The following is a 17,526-nucleotide window of genomic DNA, read 5'->3' on the forward strand; positions in this document are numbered from 1 at the left end:
AGACACCGTTACATACCCCACGAGACATGTCACCAGAGGTCCCTTCACAAGTCCCTAACACACAGCTCAGACACCGTTACCCCACGAGACATGTCACCAGAGGTCCCTTCACAAGTCCCTAACACACAGCTCAGACACAGTTACCCCACGAGACATGTCACCAGAGGTCCCTTCACAAGTCCCTAACACACAGCCCAGACACCGTTACCCCACGAGACATGTCACCAGAGGTCCCTTCACAAGTTCCTAAGTCCAGTTCAGAGTCTGGGAAACGCACAGCACTACATAAAGCCATGACTACATGGAACTCTCTTCAACATCAAGTAACTCAAGCAAGCAGTAAAATCAGATAAAAAAAGAATCAGATAAAACATCACCTCACGGACGAACACACGCATACGCACACACTCTAACACATGCACTCAACACACACACACACAGTGTAATATTGTATTATTGTAGTATTGTACATTTTAAATTGTACATTTGTGATTGAGTGATAATGTAATAATGTATTGTATTATTTTGTTTATGATGTAGGCTGTTGTTTTGTTGTGATGTAATTATTTTATTCCTGTTTGGACTCCAGGAAGTGTAGCTGCTGCCTTGGCAGGAGCTAATGGGGATCCTAATGAATGCAAAGTACAAAATGCATACCCTAATTTCTGTGTCTTTTGTATTTTATGTAAGGCTGTGTATGATTCTAGCACCTCCCCATTGTGTTCCTTAACTCCCTATCCTCTACGTGGTTTGAACGAGCCTCCATGCTGGTGATCTTGTTGAACTGCGTCACCCTGGGGATGTTCCAACCCTGTGAGGACCACGACTGTGAGTCGGAACGATGCAAGATCCTGGAGGTATGTTCTTCATCTCTTCTTTTACCCCTCCATCGCTCTCTATCTCTGTCTGGTTTGTCTTTCTGTCTCTCTCTATCTCTATCTCTCGCTTTCTTTCTTTCTCCCTCTCTCCCTCTCTTCATCTCTCTGATGTCAGACAGTGAGGTGCATGCTATCACTGCAGATACATGTGCAGCCTAGAGATTCAACGCACTTTCATCCATTACATGTTCTCTCCATCCATCTCTCTCTTTCTGTTTCCCTTCTTCTTCGTCTCTCCCTCTCCCCCTCTCTCTCTCTCTCTCTCTCTCACTCTTCCTTCATCTCTCTGTTATGAGACATGTTATCACCCTTCACCGAGAGACAATATTCTCCCCTCCCCTCATGGCCTCCTGAGCCAAGTCTAGTTCTCTGAGTATTTGTGTGCCCTTTCATGTGTGTGTGTGTGTGTGTGTGTGTGTGGTGTGTGTGTGTGTGTGTGTGTGTGTGTGCGTGTGTGTGTGTGTCTCTGTGTGTGTCTGTGTGTGTGTGTGTGTGTCTGTGAGTGTGTGTGTGTGTGTCTGTCTGTGTGTGTGTGTGTGTGTTTACATTAATAATGCTGAATGAACTTAAAGAGAACACTAATGATCAGACTGAGTTGTTGGAGAACAACATATTTAACTTCTACTCTGAGGTGTCCATTAGATGGACTGGCTACTAGCCTTACACTGCTGTTGGGCACACCTCCAGTTATGATCTTACCCGGAGTGTTTTCTCAGCAATACTTACAGACTGGTTAGTTCCGCCTCAACTTCCCCTTTAATTGATCATTAAGAGTTTTGGGAAAACGTATTGCTTATGAGTAGTTGAAATAAGAATTGTGAGTCTGTGTGATTGAAACAAAAATAAAGTGTGTGTGTGTGTGTGTGTGTGTGTGTGTGTGTGTGTGTGTGTGTGTCTGGTTGAAATAACATAGATAACAACATTCCAACTGAATATTCTTCGTATGAAAATATAGCCACTATGTATGCTAATTCTGCCTGTCAGAGCTCTGAATGAGATTATCGCAGGGTTCAAATACTGTCAGCTAGCATCTGTAGCCGAGACACATACACACACACACACACACACACACACACACACACACACAAACACACATGTGTCTGAGTGTGTGTGAAGCTTTGGTGTGTGTGTGTGTGTCTCCTCCCATCTCCTCCTGATACACACACACATACACACAAACACACACACACACACACACGCACACACACATGCACACTCACACACACATGCAGGAGTATCTCTCCAAGTCAAACCCGGGAACAACGCAAGACTATTACAAGGCCTGTGACAATAGACTAACACTGCAGCTTGGACACACACACACACACACACACACACACACACACACACACACACACACACACACACACACACACACACACACACACACACCTTCTTTAGACACACAGCAGAAGACCTTGATTTGCTTCTCTTTCCTCTCCCGTACACGTGTCTGAGTGTGTGTGAAGCTTTGGTGTGTGTGTGTGTCCTACCATCTCCTCCTGATGCAGAGATAGAGGCTTCTCTATCGCTCCTCAGGACAAATGTCACTAGTTCCATGTCGGAATGTGGCTCAATGCTCAATGCACTCCCACCTCCCCATTTCTGCCTGCAAAACCACTCAATCATTCCAACACACGTTCTACCTCCGGCATAGAGAGTGTGTGCACTGCACAGTATCTCGCAAGGTGCATATCTGTGTGGGTTGACTTACATAGGCAGCAGTTTGTCTGTGTGTGTCAGTCCTCTCTCTGCTTTGTGTATTGAATACTGCACCAAAGGCAGCATGGCTGGAGGGGAAAGAGAGGTAGTAGAGGTTAATCAGAGAAGCATTCTGAATGGGGTTCCAGTTTCATTCCTGCCCAGAGGGAGAGTATCCGTGTGGTTCCCTAAAGGATCCCGGGAAAGGATGGGATTGGCCTTTTGAACTTCCTATCGACTGTATTTTGCTCTCTCTCTCTCTCTCTCTCTCTCTCTCTTTCACACTCTCTCTCTCTATTTCACGCTCTCTCTCTCTCTCTCCATTTCTCTCTCTCTCTCTCCATTTCACACTCTCTCTCTCTCTCTCCATTTCTCTCTCTCTCTCTCCATTTCACACTCTCTCTCTCTCTCTCTCTCCATTTCTCTCTCTCTCTCTCTCCATTTCACACTCTCTCTCTCTCTCTCTCTCTCTCTCTCTCTCTCTCTCTCTCCATTTCACGCTCTCTCTCTCTATTTTACACACTCTCTCTTTCACTCTCTCTTGCTCTCTTGCTCTCTCTCACTCTCTCTTGCTCTCTCTCACTCTCTCTTGCTCTCTCTCACTCTCTCTTGCTCTCTCTCACTCTCTCTTGCTCTCTCTCACTCTCTCTTGCTCTCTCTCTTTCTATCCCATCCCTCCCTCCCAGCTGCTTTAATAAACCAGTATCATTGTCATTGAGGCTTCTATGGCCAGTTGAATACATGGCTCAGTGGCATAGTCCAGATAGACAGGGCTAGGAGACTACAGTATAGCCATCCATAGTACAGGCCACTCGGAGAGCTAGAGAAAGTAAGAGGGTGTGTGTGCGCATGTGTCACACGCACACACGGCTGTTCCCACGGCATGATGCCATTGTTTAGGTCCAGAGCTTTACACACAAGTGTGACGAAGCACCAAAGAGACAGCAACACAGACACCCAGTGCTGTGCACTGCAGCACTATGCCTTTAAAAGAGAGATACTGCAGACATAACCAGAGTAATAAGACAGAAATAACATCTACTGCAGACATAACCAGAGTCATAAGACAGAAATAACATCTACTGCAGACATAACCAGAGTAATAAGACAGAAATAACATCTACTGCAGACATAACCAGAGTAATAAGACAGAAATAACAGCTACTGCAGACATAATCAGAGTAATAAGACAGAAATAAGTGCTACTGCAGACATAACCAGAGTAGTAAGACAGAAATAACAGCAACTGCAGACATAATCAGAGTAATAAGACCGAAATAACATCTACTGCAGACATAATCAGAGTAATAAGACAGAAATAACAGCTACTGCAGACATAACCAGAGTCATAAGACAGAAATAACATCTACTGCAGACATAATCAGAGTAATAAGACAGAAATAAGTGCTACTGCAGACATAACCAGAGTAGTAAGACAGAAATAACAGCAACTGCAGACATAATCAGAGTAATAAGACCGAAATAAGAGCTACTGCAGACATATTCAGACTAATAAGACAGAAATAAGAGCTACTGCAGACATATTCAGAGTAATAAGACTGAAATAAGAGCTACTGCAGACATATTCAGAGTAATAAGACTGAAATTAGAGATGCGGCAGAGGCATAACCAGAGTAATAAGACAGAAATAAGTGATGGAATAATATATGTGTATAGATATAGATATAGATAGAGAGAGAGAAACAGAGAGAGAAAGAGCAAGACAAGTGAAGGAGAGATAAAGAGAAGGGGAGCGGGTGAGCATTGAAGCGTTACGCACAGGCCACTGGTGTCTCCGCTCTGGGAGCCAGCTGTGTGTGTGTGTGTGTGTGTGTGTGTGTGTGTGTTAGACTCCTTCTCCATGCTTCGTTGAATCCTGCTCTCGCTTTCTGACACAAACACACGTACACCGCACACACACACACACACACACACACACACACACACACACACACACACACACACACACACACACACACACACACACACACACACACACACACACACACACACACACACACACACACACACACACACACACACACACACAGGTTTTCTCACATTGGGAAATCCCAGCTATGTGCCTATTGGTTCTACCTGCCTAGAACTGTACTCCCCTCTGAGCAGTGTGTGTGTGTTTCTCTCTCTGCATGTGAACAGGGGGTTAGGGAAGGGGATTGCATGGCTCATCACTCACAGATACCGTGAGCTTCTCTCTGCTCTATTCTCTACAGGCTTCATCTCCAGTACACTATATCTCTATTTACATTCCAGCCCTATAGACACATGTGTTTGTGTATCCAGTGTGTTTTAAAGTCAAATGGATTCCATCTGGCTAGAACTCTCAGGATTACACACACAAAAACACACACTCCTCACGTCATTGGGAGGCTTCGCATTACTTAATAATGTGATTCTCCTCAGTCTAAACTCAGCAAAAGGCTTTGCATATTTTATGAGATAAACAAATTCCAGGGATGTTAATCCAGGGATGTGCTCTACTGTTTACTCTGAAATGATTCAGATTACACTCTAATCACAAGGAGGCAGAAATAAGGAGGGCGGTTTATTCAACCCCAAACTAGATGAGATGACTGTACCTGTCTGTGTGTGCTCACATGTGTGATGAGTCAGCATCTCTCTCCTCTCCATTTCCCACTGGGCAAAATGGGGGGAATCAATGTTGTTTCCACGTCATTTCAACCCAAACATTTAGTGCAATGACATTGAATCAACGGGGAAACTGATTGGATTAGAAAAAAGGTAACCAACATGAGGGAATTTCCCCCCAAAATATTCACGCAACTTTGAACCTAAATCCAATGACACGGTGCCATTTATGTTGCTTTCACGTTGAACGCAAATGTAAAACCAAAACTACGCGTTGAACACTGTGCCCAGTGGGGTCTGTCTTGTGCTCCTGTTACCGTGCAACTTCGCCGAGGGAAAGAATGTCACTGTATCTGCAATAAGAGGTTTATTTGAGAAGCCTTTTATTTACCAGTTCATGTTGTGAGTAGTCGTGTAGCCCTGGGCGTCTACCTCTGTGATCAACACAGTCCGGCCACTATCATAGCATAAGAGCATACTCTCTCTCCCCATGTCTTACGCTGTCTCCTTTTACCCTTCTCTACCCCCCCCCCCCCCCCCCCCCCCCAACCCACTTATAGGTACACACTCATCCATACACTAACCCCTGTCTCTCTGGAGTTTCATGTCATGTCTATTCCTCTTTCTTCATATGCGTGTGTTTCCCCCCCCCCCCCCTCTCTCCCTAGGACTTTGATGACTTTATCTTTGCGTTCTTTGCGGTGGAGATGGTCATCAAGATGGTGGCGCTGGGCATCTTTGGGAAGAAGTGTTATCTAGGAGACACCTGGAACAGGCTCGACTTCTTTATCGTACTGGCCGGGTGAGTCACGCACACGCACGCCGTCCGCCCTGGCTAGAGGGCGTCCCCAGCCAAAAACATGTGCTGTGAATCACGACAACCACATAGGGAGAGAACCTACATATTCTGTCTGGGCAACACGGCACTTTGTGTGTGTGTGTGTTTGTGTGTGTGTGTGTGTGTGTGTGTGGGTGTGTGTGTGTGTGTATGTGTGTATGTGTATGTGTGTGTGTGTGTGTTTGTGTGTGCATCCCTTTGTTTCACATTGTTGCAGTGTCTGCAAAAAACGCCAACCCCCTTCTCCCTCATGAGAACACACAGCCAAACTGAGACAATAGTAACCAAGGTAACGGGTGGTCGGGTACACACTTCCTGGCAACGGTTGCTAGTTTCGTTTAGGAGTGTTCTGATGAAGTGTCTGTTTCTGAAAAGGAAAATAATTTCTGCCAAAGAGCATTTCTCAGCACCCTGGCACTTTCTCTTCATAATCATTCCTCGTGTGTGCGCGCGCGTGTGTGTGTGTGCGCGTGTGCGTGAATGCAAGTGCGTATGTTAGCAGGCTTGAGCATGAAGTGCAAACGTCAGCTTGATTTCAATCGGCTTTTGATAAAGATCAGAGAAAGCTAGTCCCATTCGCCTGCACTGATTTGAGTCTCCTATTACTGAGCTTCTCTTGAATGATTTCCTTTGGCGTCACAGTCTGTGTAGGCCACTGATGTGTTTGACTGGGATAGAGGGTGGTGAAGTTAGGGCAGGGTGAAGGGTCGACAAGGGGATTGGGACGAAAGGGCTGACGGGTGAGGAGAGAGAAGAAAGGGAGTGAAAGTAGAGAAGAGGATGGAGGAGGTTAGAAAAAGAGAGGGATGCCAGTTAAATGCAGTTAAGTGCAGGGTGACAGGGAACTGGAGGGAGGCCAGCGCTCTCTGCCTTCCTCATCCCTTCTTTCCTCCCCTCCTCAGATGAGTTTTGGAGGATCCCCAGTCAATAGTGCAGTGATTCTCAGGTTGTCTTGGACAGAGGGACACGTCCGCACATCGATCTGTCAGCGCACCGGGAGTATAGATGGAGATACCACTGGTACTGTAGATACTGAGGATGGAAAAAAGGGCAAGACAGAGAGAGCAGGAGAGTAGGGGGCAGAGAGGCCATTTAGAAGGCAATCATTGTGACCACAATATCAACATTACACATTAAAAACAAATGGTTCTATATAATGCTATGGTGCTATAACCCTTTTTTTTTGAAGGTTCTAAATGGAACCCGAATGGTGCTATAAAGAACCATTTCCTAAGGTTTTATAAAGAACCATTAATAAAAGGCCAAAAAAGGGTTCTGCTTTGCTTACAACCCTTTTTGGGTATCAGGAATCAAGGTAAGACCCAGATGCAGACACGTAGAATTGACAATGGTTTAATATTCCAACAGGCGGCAGGCAATAGACAGGTCAAGGCAGGCAGGGGTCAGTAAACCAGAGGTGGGGCAACGGTATCGGACGGCAGGCAGGCTCAGGGGCAGGCAGAGTGGTCTGGCAGCAGGGCTCAGAGTCAGGACAGGCAAGGGTCAAAACCAGGAGGGCCAGAAAAAGGGAGACGGGAAAAGCAGGAGCTGAGAACCAAAACGTTGGTTGACTTGACAAACGAGACGAACTGGCAACGGACAAACAGAGAACACAGGTATAAATACACAGGGGATAATGGGGAAGATGGGCGACACCTGGAGGGAGGTGGAGACAATCACAAGGACAGGTGAAATAGATCAGGGTGTGACATTGGGGCGATATAGGACCCTTTATATGGTTCTTTATGAACCTTTATGAATGGTTCTATAAAGAACTTTTCTCAACGTTTTGTATCATGGTTTAATAACCGTGTTTATTAACACATTGCTATCTGTGGAACACCTGGCGGCCCCCTGAGGAGAGACTTGAGAACGACTGACTTACTTAGTCACATTAACACAAGGTCATACATGAGTCTGTCACAAGATACTGTTTCCTGGCCATAGTCATATATAACATGTAATAGCATAACACAACAGATTAGTTCAACTGGAATGACTCTCACTTACGGATGCACAAAAGAGCTCTGCCCAAACAACGCCCTAAGATATTATAATGAGCCACCAACCCTACATTTTAATTATCACTAAAAGTGGAAATTACCATTTATTTTTTTCAACTGCACGAACCAAAAGGGTTCTTGGGTCAGTATGGTTCCACATAGAACCATCAAACTTCCCAAAGAACCGTTGAGGAACCCAACTGTACACCCTCCACTATACATACACCACAAGAAGTAGTCATATGGCCAAGGTTTTTGGAAGGGGAAGAATACACAGACTCAATGATAACACACTCCCATTAGTTTCCTTGAAGGTTTCCTTGGAAGGTTTCCTTGACACTTACCGTGATCATTGACCTCCTACCATCAATACAATCACAGAGCTGCAGAGAGAGGGAGAGAGACAGGAAGTGACAGTCTGTCTCTTTATCTATGTCTCTTTCTCTCTGTCTCTGTCTCTTTCACTCTCTCTTCCTCCCTGCCCTTTCTTCTCCTTGATTTATTAATGCCTCCTCGGACTGATTCCAGACCTGTTTGGGGACAGAAGAGAGGTTACAGATCGAGAGCGAGATGGGGAGGAAGGGAAGGAATGGAGAGATAGAGAGAGAGACTTATGTGCGCTTGAGACAGGGCACAGACAATCTTAAAGTCCCCATGAACAAATGATATAACAAAATATCTAGGTCCAGTTAAATGACTCTCTCCTCTGTTGCTCTCCCTTTCTACCCCCCTCTTTCTCTTCCCTCTATCCCCCGCTCCTCCTCCTCACCCCTTTTCTCTTCTCTCTACCTCTCTCTTTTTCGCTCTCTCTCTCTGCCCTTTCCTCCTCACCTATCTCTTTATCTCTTTATCTCTATCGTTCTCTCTCAATTCAATTCAATTCAATTCAAGGGGCTTTATTGGCATGGGAAACATGTGTTAACATTGCCAAAGCAAGTGAGGTAGATAATATACAAAAGTGAAATAAACAATAAAAAATGAACAGTAAACATTACACATACAGAAGTTTCCAAACAATAAAGACATTACAAATGTCATATTATATATATACAGTATATACAGTGTTGCAACGATGTACAAATGGTTAAGGGTACACAAGGGAAAATAAATAAGCATAAATATGGGTTGTATTTACAATGGTGTTTGTTCTTCACTGGTTGCCCTTTCCTTGTGGCAACAGTTCACAAATCATGCTGCTGTGATGGCACACTGTGGAATTTCACCCAGTAGTAATGGGAGTTTATCAAAATTGGATTTGTTTTTGAATTCTTTGTGGATCTGTGTAATCTGAGGGAAATATGTATCTCTAATATGGTCATACATTTGGCAGGAGGTTAGGAAGTGCAGCTCAGTTTCCACCTCATTTTGTGGGCAGTGATCACATAGCCTGTCTTCTCTTGAGAGCCATGTCTGCCTACGGCGGCCTTTCTCAATAGCAAGGCTATGCTCACTGAGTCTGTACATAGTCAAAGCTTTCCTTAAGTTTGGGTCAGTCATAGTGTTCAGGTATTCTGCCACTGTGTACTCTCTGTTTAGGGCCAAATAGCATTCTAGTTTGCTCTGTTTTTTTGTTAATTCTTTCCAATGTGTCAAGTAATTATCTTTTTATTTTCTCATGATTTGGTTGGGTCTATTTGTGCTGCTGTCCTGGGGCTCTGTGGGGGTTGTATGTGTTTGTGAACAGAGCCCCAGGACCAGCTTGCCTAGGGGACTCTTCTCCATGTTCATCTCTCTGTAGGTGATGGCTTTGTTATGGAAGGTTTGGGAATCGCTACCTTTTAGGTGGTTGTAGAATTTAACGGCTCTTTTCTGGATTTTGATAATTAGTGGGTATCGGCCTAATTCAGCTCTGCATGCATTATTTGTTGTTCTACATTGTACACGGAGGATATTTTTGCAGAATCCTGCATGCGGAGTCTCAATTTGGTGTTTGTCCCATTTTGTGAAGTCTTGGTTGGTGAGCGGACCCCAGACCTCACAACCATAAAAGGCAATGTGCTCTATGACTGATTCAAGTATTTTTAGCCAGATCCTAATTGGTATGCTGAATTTTATGTTCCTTTTGATGGCATAGAATGCCCTTCTTGCCTTGTATCTCAGATCGTTCACAGCTTTGTGGAAGTTACCTGTGGCGCTGATGTTTAGGCCAAGGTATGTATCGTTTTTTGTGTGCTCCAGGGCAACGGTGTCTAGATGGAATTTGTTTTTGTGGTTCTGGCGACTGGACCTTTTTTGGAACACCATTATTTTTGTCTTACTGAGATTTACTGTCAGGGACCAGGTCTGACAGAATCTGTGCAGAAGATCTAGGTGCTGCTGTAGGCCCTCCTTAGTTGGTGACAGTAGCACCAGATCATCAGAAAACAGTAGACATTTGACTTCAGATTCTAGTAGGGTGAGTCTGGGTGATGCAGACTTTTCTAGTGCCCGCGCCAGTTCGTTGATATATATGTTGAAGAAGCTGCATCCCTGTCTCACCCCACGGCCCTGTGTGAAGAAATGCGTGTGTTTTTTGCCAATTTTAACCGCACACTTGTTGTTTGTGTACATGGATTTTATAATGTCGTATGTTTTACCCCCAACACCACTTTCCATCAGTTTGTATAGCAGACCCTCATGCCAAATTGAGTCGAAGGCTTTTTTTAAATCAACAAAGCATGAGACGATTTTGAATTGTTTTGGTTTGTTTGGTTGTCAATTAGGGTGTGCAGGGTGAATACGGTAATTTGATAAAAAGCCAATTTGACATTTGCTCAGTACATTATTTTCATTGAGGAAATATACGAGTCTGCTGTTAATGATAATGCAGAGGATTTTCCCAAGGTTAATGTTGACGCATATCCCACGGTAGTTAGTGGGGTCAAATTTGTCTCCACTTTTGTGGATTGTGGTGATCAGTCCTTGGTTCCAAATATTGGGGAAGATGCCAGAGCTAAGGATGATGTTAAAGAGTTTTAGTATAGCCAATTGGAATTTGTTGTCGGTATATTTGATCATTTCATTAAGGATACCATCAACACCACAGGCCTTTTTGGGTTGGAGGGTTTTTATTTAGTCCTGTAGCTCATTCAAGGTAATTGGAGAATCCAGTGGGTTCTGGTAGTCTTTAATAGTTGTTTCTAAGATTTGTATTTGATCATGTATATGTTTTTGCTCTTTATTCTTTGTTGTAGAGCCAAAAATATTGGAGAAGTGGTTTACCCATACATCTCCATTTTGGATAGATAATTCTTTGTGTTGTTGTTTGTTTAGTGTTTTCTCTCTCTCTGACCTTTCCTCCTCACCTATCTCTTTATCTCTTTCTCTATTGCTCTCTCTTTCTCTCTCTCTGTCCTTTCCTCCTCACCTATCTCTTTATCTCTATCGCGCTCTCTTTCTCTCTCTCTCTGTCCTTTCCTCCTCACCTATCTCTTTATCTCTATCTCTCTCTCTTTCTCTCTCTCTGTCCTTTCCTCCTCACCTATCTCTTTATCTCTATCGCTCTCTCTTTCTCGCTCTCCGTATCTCTCTTTTTCTCTCTCCCCCTCTCTCTCCAGAAGAGGGTATATAGTGTAGTGTATTTATCTGAGTGAATGTGTTTTCTCCCCCTCTACATGCCCTGCTTGTCCTCATTCACCTGCTGTATCCAGTTCCATTAGCTAGATGATGTCTACAGACAGCACTGCACAAGTAGGTCAGGATACCCACCATGGAGTAGGAGGGAGGACATGAGGAAGGGAGGAAGAGAGGCAGAGAGGGCATGGGGAAGGGAGATAGAGATAGGGAGGAAAGGAGAGATGGAGAGAAGGGTGAGGAAAGATAGAGAGAATGAGGAAGGAGCAATTTAATTGATTTAAGCTTTATTTAACTAGGCAAGTCAGTTATGAACAAAATCTTATTTACGATAATGACGCTGGACCAATTGTGCACCACCCTATGGCACTCCCAATTACAGCCGGATGTGACACAGCCTGGATTCGAACCAAGGACTGTTGTGACGCCTCTTGCACTGGGATGCAGTGCCTTAGACAGCTATGCCACTCGGGAGCAAGAGAGAAGAACATATGAAAAAGCAAAGAGAGGGAGAAGGCAGGCAGAACGGAAGAGTGGGTAGAGATTATGATGAATCAAAAAGGTAAACAATTCATCTGTGCCTCCTTTCACATCCTCTCCCCAACTCTCTCTCTCTTCTCCTTCTCTCCCCCTTTTCCCTTATTCCCTTTAACAAGCACCTCTCCCCCTTTCTTCCCTCCTCCTCCTTTCCCTCTCCCTCTTTAACAAACTCAGATTTACTTTAATCCTGATATATTTTCTGCATAGCTGCAGGTACTCTGTGTGTGTGTGTGTGTGTGTGTGTGGTGAGCTATCATCTAGACTAACTCTGATATCAGAGAGAGGGAGCGAGAGAGAGTGAGATGGATGGAGGGAGGGAGGGATAGCGAGATGGAGGGAGGGAGGGATAGCGAGAGAGAGTGAGATGGATGGAGGAAGGGAGGGATAGCGAGAGAGAGTGAGATGGATGGAGGGAGGGAGGGAGGGATAGCGAGAGAGAGTGAGATGGATGGAGGAAGGGAGGGATAGCGAGAGAGAGTGAGATGGATGGAGGGAGGGAGGGAGGGATAGCGAGAGAGAGTGAGATGGATGGAGGGAGGGAGGGAGGGATAGCGAGAGAGAGTGAGATGGATGGAGGGAGGGAGGGAGGGATAGCGAGAGAGAGTGAGATGGATGGAGGGAGGGAGGGATAGCGAGAGAGAGTGAGATGGAGGGAGGGAGGGATAGCGAGAGAGAGACTGAAAGGAAAACCCCCTCTCATCTCTCCTGATGCTGCAATATGCTGTGGGGTTGCAGTCTTAACACACACTGCTATCTATTATACACACTCACACACTGATACACACACATACACACACACACACAGCGCTATCTATCAGTCAGTCCCAATTCATTCCGTGCTGGATAACTCCCACTGCAGCTAGCCTGTCAGCGATCCCCCAGAGAGTAGAATTATAACACAAACTGACAAATGTCATCAGAAGAGACGGAGTTAACTGAGTTGGCTGATCCAGTATATAATGACAGATGAGGGAGGGAAGGAGATAAGATGGAGCATGGAGAGAGAAAGAGAGAACATGGTAGTTTTAGCAGTGGGAAGAAATGATCCTTCACCACTGATGCAGTTAATAACAATATCCTTTCATCCTCTTAATGGATAACATAGGATCTGATCCTACATCTGCTGTTGAAGGCCATTTTTACAATCAGTGGTTTCCTATGGGTGAAATTAAGCAAATTATTGTCTCTAAGCCAATGATGTGTCTGTGTGTTTTATGCCAGCACACTATTGCAAGATAGTATTATTTTATTGTTAACTCTGATTGGGCAAACACACAGGCTAATGGCAACTATAGCCACGATACTATTATAAAGTCATTATATAGGGAGGGTTGGCACGCACTGTCATTTACTGGTGTAAGGCTGCAGATGTTACTCTGATGGACAGAGGGGAAACGATTGGGAGGGAGAGGGAAAGCGAGAGAGAGACTTCTGTGCAGTAGGGAGGAGAGTGAGAAGTAATATGAGGGGCAGAAGCTCTGGGAATCTAGCGAAATCTATTTCATCTCTCTCCTCCACCTCTCCCTCCCTCCCTCGCTCCCTACCTCCCTTAACCCATCCCTCCCTCCAACTCAACCTCCCACGCCTCCCCTCGCTTCCTCCTTTCCTCGCATACTCCCCCTCTCACTCCCTCCTTCTCTCCCTCTCTCCCGCCTGTCTTGGCAGTTAACCTCTGCTGCCAGGTGAGAGAGAGAGAGAGAGAGAGAGAGAACAAAAATGAGAGAGAGAGAGAACGAGAATGATTATGAGAGAGAGTAAGCGAGAATGAGAGAGAACGAGAGAGGGAGAGAGTAATAGAAAATAAAAAAGGTAGACCAGCGTTAATTGGAAAGACTGTTGATCTCTATAGAAGGCTACAAATCACATCCTTTTAATTGGAGCAGGTACAGTGTGTCAATATGACCGATACAGATATTACCTCAGGACAATCTACTGGGTATGCCATTGTTTCATTGTCCTCCCTCCCTCAGCCTCTCTCTCATACTTTACCTATTATAGTGATGTGTATGTCTGTGTTAGTGTGTGTGTGTGTCTAAGCATCTGTGTTTTTGTGTGTCTGTGTGCATCAGCTTGTGTGTGTGTGTTAGTGTGTAAGTGTGTCTGTGTGTATGTGTGTGTCTGTGGTGTGTGTGGGTGGGTGGGTGGGGGGTGTGTGTGTGTGTGTGTACCTTCTGCCAGGCTACTGTTGACTGTCTGTGTGTTGTTGTACAGATGGGAATGTGTGTGTTTACCATTCTTCATGTGCCAGTCTGCTTTTCCATACACACACTGATAAGTGAGGACAAAGCAAGGGATAGGCTGGCACCACGCCCAGGGAAGGGTGTGTGTTTGAGTGTTTGTGTGCAGTTTTGTGAATATTAACAACTGTGAGTGATCGTTCCCATACGGGATTTGTGTTTGTATATGCGATTTTGTTTTTGTAACGTGTGTGTGTGTTTATGGTCTATATATCTGTTTTGAATTAGATTAATGTGTGTTTCTGTGTGTGTGTGTGTCAGGATCTGTAGATTCTACTCACGCAAAATCTGCCTCAAGGTTGGGCATTCCCATCCTCCCTCCTCCTCTATCTCTCTCTCCTTTCTTCTCTCCCTCTAAGCAACCTTGGCACAACCCTGGGTCAGAGAACACATTCAAACTTCTTTTCCATTTCTCTTCATCATTTGATCACACGTTGTTTCTTCCATTCTCCTACCCGTCACACTGGCAGCCACATCTGGTTCTTATCCAGCGCAGTTACGAGCTAATGCTAATGATAGATAAGGCTACGTCTTCCCTAGGACCGACAGTACAGTATATGTGCCTCTCCAGTCCCTTTGTGTAATTGTTCTGATGAAGGCCTTTGATGGCCCAGATGTTCATCTTTTAACTTGAATAAGCCCTAAATGAGTTTTTAATTGTTGAAATAGCACTGCACCGTGCCCTTTTCAATGATAATCAAGGTGTAGAATAACAGTGTCACGTTCTGACCTTAGTTCCTTTTGTTTTGTCTTTGTTTTAGTATGGTCAGGGCGTGAGTTGGGGTGGGCAGTCTATGTTTGTTTTTCTATGTTGGTTTTTGTGTTCGGCCTGGTATGGTTCTCAATCAGAGGCAGGTGTCGTTAGTTATCTCTGATTGAGAATCATACTTAGGTAGCCTTTTTCCACCTGGGTTTCGTAGGTGTTTATTTTCTGTCTAGTGTGTGTTGTCACCTTACAGAACTGTTTCAGTTTCGTTGATTCACGTTTATTATTTTGTTCCAGTGTTTAGTTGTGTTTTTGAATAAATCAATATGGACACTTACCACGCTTCATTTTGGTCCGATCCTTACTCCTCCTCAGACGAAGAGGACGATATCCGTTACAAACAGTGACATGCTTCCTAATGGGCCTTTCCCAACAATGCAGAGGGAAAAAGTGAGAAATAATAGAAAAATGATACACAACGAGTAACGATAATTTGGCTATATTCACTACACAGGTACCCGTACCGAGCTTGTGAAAGACTAATTGACATAATTTGAGTCAATTGGAGGAGTACAGTGGGGCAAAAAAGTATTTAGTCAACCACCAATAGAGGAGATCTGCATGGAGGAATGGGCCAAAATACCAGCAACAGTGTGTGAAAACTTACAGACTTACAGAAAACATTTGACTCCTGTCATTGCCAACAAAGGGTATATAACAAAGTATTGAGATAAACTTTTGTAATTGACCAAATACTTATTTTCCACCATAATTTGCAAATAAATTCAGAATAAATCCTACAATGTGATTTTCTGGATTTTTTTTCTCATTTTGTCTGTCATAGTTGAAGTGTACCTATGATGAAAATTACAGGCCTCTCTCATCTTTTTAAGTGGGAGAACTTGCACAATTGGTGGCTGACTAAATACTTTTTTGCCCCACTGTACCTGTGGATGTATTTCAAGGCCTACCTTCAAACTCAGTGCCTCTTTCCTTGACATCATGGGAAAATCTAAATAAATCAGACAAGACCTCAGAAAAAAGATTGTAGACCTCCACAAGTCTAGTTCATCCGTGGGAACAATTTCCAAACGCCTGAAGGTACCTTGTTCATCTGTACAAACAATAGTACACAAGTATAAACACCAAGGGACCACGCAGCTGTCATTCCGCTCAGCAATTCTGTCTCCTAGAGATGAACCTACTTTGGTGCGAAAAGTGCCGATCATTCCCAGAACAACAGCAAAGGACCTTGTGAAGATGCTGGAGGAAACAGGTACTAAAGTATCTATATCCACAGTAAAACGAGTCCTATATCGACATAACCTGAAAGGCCGCTCAGCAAGGAAGAAGCCACTGCTCCAGAAATGTCCTCTGGTCTGATGAAACAAAAATAGAACATTTTGGCCATAATGACCATCGTTATGTTGGGAGGAAAAAGGGGGAGGCTTGCAAGCCGAAGGATACCATCCCAACCGTGAAGCACGGGGGTGGCAGCATCATGTTGTGGGGGGTGCTTTGCTGCAGGAGGGTCTGGTGCACTTCCCAAAATAGATGTCATCATGAGGTAGGAAAATTATGTGGCTATATTGAAGCAACATCTCAAGACATCAGTCAGGAAGTTAAAGCTTGGTCGCAAGTGGGTCTTCCAAATGGACAATGACCCCAAGCATACTTCCAAAGTTGTGGCAAAATGGCTTAAGGACAACAAAGTCAAGGTATTGGTGTGGCCATCACAAAGCCCTGACCTCAATCCTATAGAACATTTGTGGGCAGAATTGAATAAGCGTGTGCGAGCGAGGAGGCCTACAAACCTGACTCAGTTACACCAGCTCTGTCAGGAGGAATGGGACAAATTTGACCCAACATATTGTGGGAAGCTTGTGGAAGTCCACCTGAAATGTTTGACCCAAGTTAAACAATTTAAAGGCAATGCTACCAAATACTAATTGAGTGTATGTAAACTTCTGAACCACTGGGAATGTGATGAAAGAAATAAAAGCCGAAATAAATCATTCTCTCTAATATTATTCTGACATTTCACATTCTTAAAATAAAGTGGTGATCCTAACTGACCTAAGACAGGACATTTTTACTAGCATTAAATGCCAGGAATTGTGAAAAACTGAGTTTAAATGTATTTGGCTAAGGTGTATGTTAACTTCTGACTTAACTGTATGTACATATGGGTAAAGTGACTAGGAAACAGGATAGATAATAGCAGCAGCGTATGTGATGAGTCAAAAGAGTTCATGCAAAAAGGGTCAATACAGATAGTGCAGGTAGCTATTGGTTAACTATTTAAATAACTCTTTAGCAGTCTTATGGCTTGAGGGAAGAAGATGTTCAGGGTCCTGCTGGTTCCAGACTTGGTGCATCGCTACAGATTGCCGTGAGGTAGCAGAGTTAACAGTCTATCACCTCGACTCACGTTGTTTGATCACCTTCCCCTTCTTTCCAA

General features: G+C 44.3%; 1 protein-coding gene across 7 annotated transcripts in view; it reads left to right on the top strand.

The window, feature by feature from the left end:
* Positions 1-750: 750 nt before the first annotated feature.
* The window catches only part of cacna1g (calcium channel, voltage-dependent, T type, alpha 1G subunit), a 198,029-nt gene continuing 181,253 nt past the window's right edge, over positions 751-17,526 (top strand). For all 7 annotated transcript variants that reach the window (XM_031804822.1, XM_031804826.1, XM_031804827.1 and 4 more), the window contains exons 1-2: positions 751-857; positions 5,858-5,991. In XM_031804822.1, the coding sequence (XP_031660682.1) occupies positions 765-857; positions 5,858-5,991 (227 nt within the window). In that variant the 5' untranslated portion in view covers positions 751-764. The remainder of the gene's footprint in view (positions 858-5,857; positions 5,992-17,526) is intronic.

The sequence above is a fragment of the Oncorhynchus kisutch genome, linkage group LG25 (genome assembly GCF_002021735.2).
Source record: "Oncorhynchus kisutch isolate 150728-3 linkage group LG25, Okis_V2, whole genome shotgun sequence".
NCBI classification, from domain to species: Eukaryota; Metazoa; Chordata; class Actinopteri; order Salmoniformes; family Salmonidae; genus Oncorhynchus; species Oncorhynchus kisutch.